A 12,500-nucleotide genomic window follows, 5' to 3' on the forward strand; every position below is an offset into this window, starting at 1 on the left:
ATGCTCTGGTTGCTGTTTTTGTTTTTACCATAATCATCATTACTGACATCTTCCTTACTCTCGTTTCTACAACTGACCCTAAGGCCTCAAGTGCTGTCTTAACATCAACAATGCCACCAATAGTAACAACTTTAAAGTATACACAACCCCCCAGCTTCATCCACTGCTCATTCGTCCCTTGCCACATTTTTATGCCGACCTCCCCTTCTTCAGGTCAGCTGCCTACGCAACTACTTCATGTGTTCTTCGGGAACTGAGTGCGTGCCCGGCTTCTTCCGCTGTGACAAGGAGAATGACTGTGCTGACGGGAGTGACGAGTTGGGTTGTGATGAGGTATGTGGTGTAATGAGGAAAGTGAGGTTTCTGTTTAGGAATTTTGGGGGAGGTGGGTAATGTGTTTGGTTGTGAGAAATAGGGTGATGTTTACGTTCATAGATGAATGCATAAATACAGACAGACAGACAAACGTATATACATACTTACAGATTGGGTACACATCAAGCCATCTATCCATTTACCTACCCCTCCATCCATTCCTCCAAGAAGATCCACCCTTCCATCCATCTATCTGTTCATACATCCATCCATCGACACATACACACACCTCTATCTCTCTTTAGCAGTGGTTCTTTAACGATTTGTATTGTTCTACATTATTTCACGTCATATTTGTGATGTTAAAAAGAAAGAAGGAAAAAAGGGGGAATAGTTAATTGTAATGCATTCCATATGCATTTTTTTCTCTCTCAAAGAACAAAGAATTCAGATGATATTCCTTTGACGAAAATAAAGAATTATTCTTGTAATTACAAATTGGAATTAAAGCATCAGTTCTATGTATAATCAATAGAAAACGGACATAATTAGAAACAAAATACTACCTGTAAAATAGCACTGCATTATCCCCACGTCTGAAAATCATTTCTTTGTAGCATCCATCTGTCCACTCACCCCCTACCATGTCCTCCTCCCTTACACCCCTAGAAAATGTCGTGTTCTGGAACCGAGTTTTTCTGTCGCTCCACGAACAACTGCGTCCCCGAGAGTTTCGTTTGTGACGGTGACGACGACTGCGCCGACGGAAGCGACGAAGAAAACTGCCCGGAAGTGAGTTGACCTCCTCTCCTGTTATTTTTTGTTTGTTTTGTGTGAGTTTGTTTTTAGTTTTCCCCATTTCTCCCCTTTTTGTTTCTTGTTTCTTGTTATGAATTATATATTTTTTTTCTCTCGTTTTCACGTTCTTTTTTTCCTCCTCTTTTGATAGAGGGGTGGGGGTTCTCAATTTTGTTTTCTTTTTTCAAAGTTCTTCCATCTTTATACCAGTGTTATTAACCCATCTGTTCTAATTTTGCATCCCTAGCGTTGTTTTCACCCTAAAATAACACAAGAACAAAGGTTAAAAAGTTGTGATGCGGCGATGAAAGTAATGATGTAGAGAGTAACAGAGAATACGATAATGACTACGATTACAACAGGAACATTTATCGTCACAAAATAGAAATGATTAAAAAAAATTAAGATAGTTTCAAGAATGGTAATCTTTATCTTTACGAATCCTAATGATAAAATGATGATGTTAATAGCAGCTTTAATTTTATTATTTCGGGAAGCACCATAATGGTAAAACGTTACACAAAAATGTGAAAAGAGGGATACTGGCTTTTAGTAAGACAGTGAGGCTTTAACTAATGACATTATAGAGGACTTTTTAACAGTATAAGCCCTGTTAATTATGGTGGATTTATTATGGATAAAACAGCTTTATAAAAGCCGTTAATGCAATAGCTGATTAGGATTCAAATGAATTGTATTGTCATTTAGTCATTAATACAACTGATATCGTTACTAATACCAAAAATATTTCATGGTAGTTAAAATCCTTGGAGCCTCGCTATTTTATATATAATTTCATATTTAGTTTCTTATTAAATAATTACTGCCATTGTAAGTGTTAATGAGGAGGAAAGTTACTGATTTATTCACTGTTGATAGTTTGAATAAGCACAGTAAAGAATTTCTTTCGAAGCATATTCATCTAATGAGTCATATTCCAAGCCAAACCCAAAAGCATTAACCCTGTATCCTTTAACCCTCAAAAATAAAACCAAATAATGATTTAAAAAAAAAAAGAAAAAAGAAAAAGAAAAAAACATCAAATGAAAAAATATTATTTTCCTCCCAGAAAGGAGAATGTAAAGAAGAAGAATTTACATGTGACGATAAGACATGCATTTCCTCGGACTGGCGATGCGATGGAGACAGAGACTGCTTGAACGGTGAGGACGAGGCTGGCTGCGCTGAGGTAAGCGGGGTTAACGATACGCTTGCTTTACGGCTGCATTCGTAATTGTCTGTTTATTCAACTGTTACTGTGTATGTGATCTATTTTGGATTCTAATGATGAGCAAATGTGCAGCGTGTGTGTATGAAGTGTTTATATATGAATCAATCTATTTATCTGTATGATATATATGTATGTATATATATGAACACGCACACATACACACACACACACGCGCACAAAACACACACACACACACACCCCACACACACACACACACACCCACACAACACACATATATATATATATATATATATATATATTATATATATATAATATAAAATATAATCACACACACACGTGTATATGTGTATATATATGTATGTATGTATATATACATATATATAGTATATATATATATATATTATATAATATATATATATATATATATATTATATATATATATATTATAATATATATATATATATATATATTATATAATATATATTATATTATAATATTAATATATATGTATATATACATACATACATATATATACACATATATACACGTGTGTTGTGTGTATATATATATATATATATATATATATATATATATATATATATATGTATACATATATATATATATATATATATATATATATATATATACATATATATATATTACAGTAACGTGAACACAAATATGTTCGAAGTCAAACAAGGAGTACGACAGGGTTGCATTCTGTCTCCGCACCTCTTTAATAGGTATTCTGAAACAATTGTGAGAGGTGCTCTGGAGAGTTTTGAAGGAGCTGTGGATGTTGGAGGATACAAAATATCAAATCTGAGGTACGCCGATGATATAGTTTTGATTGCCAGCAGTATCACTGAACTACAACAACTACTATATGAAGTTGGAGAAGCAAGCGAAAAGGCTGGCTTGTTTCTTGGTGCCAGGAAAACTAAGATCATGAAGATTCAAAGATAACCGGCAATGAACAATGATGAACATGTTACAATCAATGGAATGATTGTGGTAAATGTGAAAGAGTTCACTTATCTTGGAGCTGTTTTAACTAATACATATGATGATTCACTGGAGATAAAAAGAAGAATTACCATTGCCAAAAGCGCCACAATTGCTCTCAATAACATCTGGAAAGACCGAAGCATTACCTTACGGACAAAGCTGAGGTTATTGAACTCATTAGTTTTCCCAATTGCATCATATGGTTCTGAGTGTTGGGTGTTGAAGTGGATAGACAAGAAAAAGATCAATAGTTTTGAGATGTGGTGTTACAGACGAGTACTGTGTATTAGCTGGACAGAGAAGAGGACGAATGATGAAGTGCTGAGAAAAATAAATTGTAAAGACCGACTGTTGGACATCTTGAACAAGAGGAAATTAAAGTTTATTGGTCATGTAATGAGAAGTAAAAGTATTGAGAAAAACTTGCTGACAGGGATGTTGATAGGAAACAGAGGAAGAGGCAAACCGAAGACAAGACTGAGCGACAATATCAAAGATATTTGCGGGCTGTCGATGGTATAAGTGGAAAGAAAAGCGTAAGATCGAGTTTAGTGGCGAAGGATGGTGGAGAGGTCCACGGCTGCTCAAACATGAGCATACCGTTATTGATTTGAACACAAATATAGAAAGGAAAACAGCTATTGTGGCTGTTTTTATTTATATATATATCACCACCTACCCTGTCTCCCTACCTCCCTTACACCCCTAGAAAAATGTCATCACGTTTGGAAACCGAGGTTTTTCTGCGCTCCACGAACAAACGCGTCCCGCGGTTCGTTGTGACGGTGACGACGACTGCGCGACGAAGCGACGAAGAAAAACTGCCCGGAAGTGAGTTGACCGCCTCTCCTGTATTTTTGTTTGTTTTTGTGTGAGTTGTTTTTAGTTTTCCCCATTTTCTCCCCTTTGTGTTTCTTGTTTCTTGTATGAATTATATATTTTTTTTTTCTCTCGTTTTCACGTTCGTTTTTTCCTCCTCTCTTTGCTAGAGGGGTGGGGGTTCTCAATTTTGTTTCTTTTTTTCAAAGTTCTTCCATCTTTTACAGTGTTATTAACCCATCTGTTCTAATTTTGCATCCCTAGCGTTGTTTTTACACCCTAAATAACCAAGAACAAAGGTTAAAAAGTTGTGATGCGGCGATGAAAGTAATGATGTAGAGAGTAACAGAGAATCCGATAATGACTACGATTACAACAGGAAACATTTATCGTCACAAAATACAATGATTAAAAAAAATCAGAAAAAAATAGTTTTCAAGAATGTAACCTTTATCTTACGAATCCTAATGATAAAATGATGATGATTAATAGCAGCTTTAATTTATTATTTCGGGGTAAGCACCATAATAATGGTAAAAAAGTTTACACAAAAATGTGGAAAAGTGGGATACTGGCTTTAGTATAAAGACAGTGAGGCTTTAAACTAAGAATTATAGAGGACCTGTTAACAGTATAAGCCCTGTTAATTATGGTGGATTTATTATGGAAATAAAACAGCTTTATGTAAGAAGCCGTTAATGCAAAAGCTGATTAGGATTCAAATGGAATTGTTTGTATTGTCATGTAGTCATTTAATACAACTGATATCGTACTAATAACCAACAATAATTTCATGGTAGTTACAATCCTTGGAGCCTCGCTATTATATATAATTTCATTATTAGTTCGTATTAAATAATTACTGCCATGTAAAGTGTTTAATGGAGGAGGAAAAGTTACTGATTATTCACTGCTGATAGTTGAATAAGCACAGTAAAGAATCTCTTCGAAGCATATTCATCTAAATGAGTCATATGCAAACCCAAACCCAAAAGATTAACCCTGTATCCTTGAACCCTCAAAAATAAAACCAAATAATGATAAAAAAAAAAAAGAAAAAAAGAAAAAGAAACAAAAAAAACAAAACATCAAATGAAAAAATATTATTTTCCTCCCAGAAAGGCGAAGTAGTAAAGAAGAAGGAATTTACATGTGACGATAAGACATGCATTTCCTCGACTGGCGTGCGATGGAGACAGAGGGAACTGCTGAAACGGTGAGGACGAGGCTGGCTGCGCTGAGGGTAAGCGGGGTTAAACGATACGCTTGCTTTACGGCTGCATTCGTAATTCGTCTTGTTTATTCAACTGTTACTGTGTAAGTGATTATATTTTGGATTCTAATGATGAGCAATGTGCAGCGTGGTGTAGAAGTGCTTATATATGAATCTATCTATTTATCTGTATGATATATATGTATGTATATATATGAACACGCACACATACACACACACACGCGCACACACACACACACACACACACACACACACACACACACACACACACACACAAATATATACATCATGAATATATTACCACACCACACACACACACACACGTGTATAGTGTATATATATGTATGTATGGTATATAACATATATATATATATTATATATATTATATATATATATAGATATATATATATATATATATTATAATATAACATATTATATATATTATATCTACATATTATATATATATATATAATATTATATATTATATATATTACATATATATATATATAATATTTAATAGATATATATTAAATAATATATATAATAATAATAATATATATCTACATATATATCTATAATATATATATATATATATAATATATATATATATATATATAATACACACATACACAGTGTATATATGTGTATATATATGTTATCTATATAACATACATATATATATATATATATCTATATATATATAGATATAATATATAATATATATATATATTATATACTATAGATATATATACAACATATATAGATATAAAAACCACCGGCGGAAGGCAATGGCAAACCAACCGCTCTAAATTGACAAGAAAAAAATCATGGAAAACCCATGATGTTCAAGCCCCGCGTGGTAGAATGGTTAGAGCGTCGGGACTCGAGAATGTCACGACGGGCAGTCTGGTTCGAGGGTTCGAGTCACCAACCGCCGCGTTGTTTCCCCTTGGGCAAGGAATATTCCCCTCGATGCCTACCTAGCCACTGGGTGGCCAAGCCAGCCTAAGTCATTTTAGTGGCTGGTCCCAAGCCCGGTAAAATAAGAGAGAATGATACCTAAAAAGTAACACCGGACACTCTCCGTGGAAGGAAAATGGGGACACTACCACGTAATCAATCCAAGAGCATCACAACGTGAAAACTGCAATTGAGTATCATGCTGTGACCACGCGGCTCAGACATGAACCTACGTTAAATGATGATGATGATGATATATATATATAATATATATATATACTATATATAACGATAGATATAATATATAGATATAAGATTATATAGATATATATACACATACACAACATATTATATATATCTATATATATATATATATATGATTCATATATATATATATACATATATAATATATATATTATTATAGTATATATATATATATACATATAACATAATATAATATATATATATATATCTATATATATAGTATATATATATATATTATATGTATAGACATATATATATATATTTTTTTTATTTTTTAAAAATTAATTTTTTAATATAAAAAATATTATATATATGGATATATATATATGTATTTATTATATATATATATAAATATATATATATATATATATATATATATATATATATATATATATATATATATATAATACATGTACATATATTACAGTAAACGTGAACACAAATATAGAAAGGAAAACAGCTATTGTGGCTGTTTTTATTTATTTATATATATATATATATATATATATATATATATATATATATATATATGTCATATATTATATATATATCATCATCATCACATCAAGGGGCTAACGCCGACGGGGCGCCATGGCCGCCATCCACCTTTCGCTCCAGCCACGAGGATCCCGCGAGGCGAGTTCTCCAGGCAGGCACACGGCCCATCTCTCCTTCCTCGCGACAGCAGGTATCGCCTCGAGCTTGCCCAAAGCCATGATCTCCTAGGTCGTTCCCACAGGTCTCCTCCACCCAGGGTTGTCTCCAGGGACCGCAGGGAGACAACAAGTATGGCAGGGTTTCGTCCATAGGAAGCGACGCTCTAGGTGGCCATATAGACTGAGTTGGCGATCCCGGATTATGCAAGTAAACAGGTCCCATGCCAGTCTCACGGTGGAACCCCGACGCGTTGAGGAAAACACGGTTCTGCACATACTGTACCCTGAATCTGGGGAAGGGACTGTTAACAAAAAGGGCATCAAGGCGAGACTCCAAGACAATGGATAGCGTCCAGGTTTCACTTCCATTAGGAGCAAAACTGGCAGTACAAGGCCTTGAAGACACGCAGCTTGGCTTCTGCATAGGTTAACCGATACCCTCCAAACGCTCTTGTTGATTTGAGTCATGGCTCCTGTTGCCAGACCAATCCGTCTCTACTGACTTCCTGGTCTGAAAACCCAGAGATATGGACTACGCTAACCAAGGTATGTAAAACTTTCTGTGGACTCAACGTCTCGCCTCAAGCATGGCTCGAGCTCCTGAACGGGTTAACAGGCCCCAAAGTCCTGGAATCTTCGGTCTTGCGCTTGGCCAGGAGACCTCGAGGCCTAGGGGCTTCGCCTCATGCTAAAGCATCAAGAGTCGCCACAAAGTGACCCAAAGGACTCAGATAGGATGGCAACATCGTCGGCAAGTCAAGGGTTTCTGAGACCTCAATATTGCCTAGTGTTGCTCCACACTGACTTTGGCTAGTAGCTCTGCCCAATCCAAGTCCATACAAATGTTGAAAATTAGTGTTGGTGCAAGACACAGCCTTGCCTCAACCCCTGAATTAACAGGGGAGAAGTTTCTCGACATAACCCCCACCAACCTTTACAAGCACTTTCAGTACCAGTATAGAGCGCTTGCTATCAGGCCAATAATCTGTGTCGGAATTTCCCTGAGCCATAGGACTCCCATAGTGATTCCCGATTGCACCGAGTCAAACGCCTTGCTTGAGGTCGGATGTAGCTAGCGAGCAAACCCGACGACCAAACTCATGATGGCATTCCACAATTACTCGAAGCGCTATAGTATATGGTCTATGTGGACCTTGCCAGGAGAAACTCAAGACTGCTCGGTCTATGGTACCTCAGTAGGTGGTGCAGATCCATTTCAGAAGAATGTGGGCAAGAACAATGCCTCGGGATGATGAGCAGTGTAATGCCACGGTAGTTGTACAAATTCCAATGATCCCCTTCCCTTTCCAGAGAGGGAGACCACGCCCCCTCAGCAGGTAAGGTGGGAATCGGTACCAGACTGCCAAAATGGCAGTCATGACTGTATGCAGGCCCCGAGCCATAGGATTCCACCCCAAACCCCCCCCCCCCCCAGCCTTTAGCAGTCAGCAGGGATATCACTATGCATGCAGCTTTCCCACTCTTCAGATTGGAAATTGCCAGCCTAAACCTTGTTAGGGTAGGAGGGTTCCTCGGGCTGATGGTGTGTCAGCACAGCACTGCGGACATCGCTCGCATCAAGCTAACTGTTGGACGGGTCCACCTACGGTACAACTGTTCAAAATACTCAGCCCAACGTTCACGAAACCCCAACATGATTGAGATGTCCGTTCCATGTCCGTGATCGGACTCAGTCATCCTGTGAGGAGGGCTTAGGGTTCAGTTTTTCTCTGGCTTGGTAGGCAGGCGAAGGTCATTTACCAAGAAAGGCTTCGACCTACTAGTAAGATTTCCTGATGAACTGTTCCTTGTCCCTTCTCAGCAGTGTCCGAGCCCGAGCCCATGGAACGATGCAAGACTTGATTCCCATTCAGCCGAGCCTTGCGACACGCTTCAGTGGCCTCTAATAGTCTCCAGGGATATGAAATTCTGCCTTGTCCTGGCGTACACCAATGGACTCCTGAGCTGCTTCGAGTGTTACGCGCTTGAAGAACTCCCACAGAAGCAACTGGGTCATGTCCGTCAGGTGTTGGGTTCTGTGAATCGGTCAGAGACTGCCATGGTGAGCCCAACGGGCACAACTCATCCTCCCTTGTCTGTTCCAAAGGTGAAACACCTTGGGGTGGCACTGGAGGGACGGGAGTTTTGACAGTGGACCTGCAGGGTAGCCAAAGCAGCAGGTCGGTGCCACAGAACTCGGCACCATGGTAAACCCTGCCAGTTTGAAGGATCCTCCATTGCAGTGCTTAACAAGAATTGGTCGATTCTCCTTGGCCACTATACCCGTATCGCTGTACCAAGTCCAGCGATGCGGGTTGGAGCGCTGGTACCAGGGCCAGAGATCATCATTTTCTGGGACCTAGCAAAGTTCCTGGAGAAGGAGGATATCTCGCTGCTGGGATCAGCTCCCAACCCGATGGGGGTCGACAAGACATCTAGAGCCAGATCGGTCACAGCTGGATACCGCATTGAAGTCGCCAGAACAATGCGAATATCTCGCCGGGGGGGCAATCGTTACTGCCAAGATGTTAGTTTGGCATAGAACGCCTCTTTCACATCCCCCCGATTTATATACATCGGTTGGGAGCATTACAGCAATAAGAGACAAGAAGCCAAAAGCATGCTTCAGTATCAATGCATAATACGCTCATCACGGTGTCACCTCGAACTACCGCGGGCTGAAGCCGACTGGAGATGGCTATGGTACACCCTGGAGGTGGTGGACAATCGTGCAGCCTGACCAGTAGTAGGTGTAACCACCACACTGAATCGTGCCGCTACAGGTCTTTCACCTCAGAGAGTGCAGCCACCTCAACTACCAGTTTCGCTTCAATTCCGCGATAGCAGAGGTAACCGTATCTGCCGCCAAGGACCGGATGTTCCAAGCGCCTACCCGGAAAGCATGCCATGGAGATTAAGCCTCGGGTGGTCACTCCGGTGCACGCCACCTCTGCCGCCCCCGCCAACACAGCCCCAAATAAAGGGGGTTCAGCAGGCTGGTGGGGACCCCCATCCACCTGTTGGGGTTCTCCGAGGGTGCTTTTAGCCCCACAATCTTCATGGTGGTTGGGTTGGACGCCTGCACCCCGACATTTGCCTCCAGCGGGACCCCACAGCTCAGCCTTACTGCGGGTGGAGGACTACACCCTACCCCCAGCATTTCCATTATAGACGACGTGGCCCAAGAGGGTTCATTATGGGGGGAGGACGGGCAAGGCCCACCTCCCCCGAGCTGACCATTACCCCAGGGTGGCTAGGGGGCAGGAGTTGGTATGAAGCAGAGTGTGTCACACGCCGGTGGGGCCATAACCCCTACCTCTGGGGCTCCTGCTGCCCCTCCGAGATCCCCCACAGATTTAGCCTGGACCGCAAGGTGCCAGTTCCCCCCACCCAGGGGTGGCCACGAGGAGGGCACTGCAGAAGTTCTTGATGATGGAGAGGCTGTGACCTGGCAGGGGAGACTTATCAAAGTGCCTACCGTTTTCGCACGAGCTAGCCAGGGGTGGAAGCTGCAAGCGAGAAGGCATGCAAGCATTAACACTATCTAGGCTACCACACCATCGGGGCACAGCACCAGGCGCGGGAAGCACCCACCCAGGCACCCAGAGAGACAGGAGAAGAGAGAGAGAGAGTGAAAGGATAGAGAGATAGAGAGAGAAGAGAGAGACAGAGATAGATGGCACAGCGGAGAGAGCGACAGAGGAGACAGATGAGAAGACAGAGAGAGAGAGAGAGAGAGAGAGAGGAGAGAGAGAAGAAGAGAGAGAGAGATGCGAGGAGAGAGTAGAGGGCATAGAGGAGGAGAGAGAGAGAGAGAGAGAGAAGAAGAGATCGATAGAGATGAATGCAGATATATAGAGCGTAGATATAGGATGATATAGAGAGGTAGAGAGAGAGGAGAAAGAAAGAGAGAGGGCAGAGAGAGAGATAGACAAGATACAGATATGTATAGAGAGATACAGAGAAGAGATATATATATAGAGAGAGAGAGTCAGAGGGAGGATATAGATGAGATAGTAGAGGAATGTGCAGAGAGTAGGATGCATATAGTGATTAGAGATAGAGATAGAGAGAGAGAGAGAGAGAGAGATAGATGAGAGATGATAGAGGATATGGGGCGAGAGGAGAGATAGAATAGTATACCTAGACGAGAGAGATAGTAGAGTAGATATATATAGATATAGATATAGATCAGAGATATATCTAGATAGGAGGAGGATATATAGAGGGCAGAGAGGAGTACGAGAGAGATAGGTATATATATATGTCATATATATTTTATTATTATTATATATATATATCTATATATAGTAAAAATATATAATATAGATATATATATTACTATATATATATGGCATAGATTTATATATACACATATACATATATACTATATATATATACTATATATATATAGCGATATCTATATATATATTATAGATATATATATGTGTGTGTGTTTGTGTGTGTGTGGTGTGTGTGTGTGTGGTGTTGTGTGTGTGGTGTGTGTGTGTGTCGTGTGTTTGTGCTTGTGTGTGTGTGTGTGTGTGTGTGTGTGTGTGTGTGTGAGTGTGTGTGGGTAGCACACAACGTATCGATCTAATTATCGTGTATCTACCAGATAAACGTTGCCACGCGAGAGTTCCAATGTGCGTCCGGCAGGGTGTCATCCGAAGACCTTCGCTGTGATGGAGCCGATGACTGCTTCGACATTGTCCGGACGAGAAGAACTGTACACGGGAAGGTAAGGGACGTATAATTGTTATACTCATCATCCTAGTCCTCATTATTATCGTTTACTGTTATGTTATTGTTATTGTATTGTTCTTGTGATTATTTGATTATGGATTATGATATGATTATGATTATGATTATGATTAGATTCTGATTAGATATGATTATGATTATGATTCTGATTATTGATATGATTATGATTATGATATGATATGAGTAATATTATTTATTATCATCACCATCATTATTGTAAGTATCATTATTATGAAGCTTTTTATTTTTTATTGATATATTTTTAGTGTTAATTTATCATGACGCTTATTTTTCCATTATTAGCTAATGATTCAACACTCTACGTCATCATTGTTGGAGCGTCCGTAGTGAAGGACTTGGCTACCCCAGGGATAAGATATCATTTATGTTTGTAAATACCTACTGGTGTGTGTGTGGTGTGTATGTGTGTGTGTGTGTGTGTTGTGTGTGGTGTGTGTGGGTGGTGTGTGTGTGTGTGTGGGTGTGTGTG

The 12,500-nt window shown here is 39.5% G+C and overlaps 1 protein-coding gene across 1 annotated transcript in view; it reads left to right on the top strand.

Annotated features, from left to right (window-relative positions):
- LOC119584290 (low-density lipoprotein receptor-related protein 1B-like) overlaps positions 1 to 12,500 on the top strand; it is a gene marked incomplete in the record, with an annotated part of 66,014 nt that overhangs the window by 668 nt on the left and 52,846 nt on the right. The window contains 3 exon segments of the mRNA XM_037932820.1: positions 214 to 333; positions 985 to 1,107; positions 2,183 to 2,302. Coding sequence (XP_037788748.1) covers positions 238 to 333; positions 985 to 1,107; positions 2,183 to 2,302 — 339 coding nt within the window.

The sequence above is a fragment of the Penaeus monodon genome, chromosome 18, assembly GCF_015228065.2.
Source record: "Penaeus monodon isolate SGIC_2016 chromosome 18, NSTDA_Pmon_1, whole genome shotgun sequence".
Lineage (NCBI taxonomy): Eukaryota > Metazoa > Arthropoda > Malacostraca > Decapoda > Penaeidae > Penaeus > Penaeus monodon.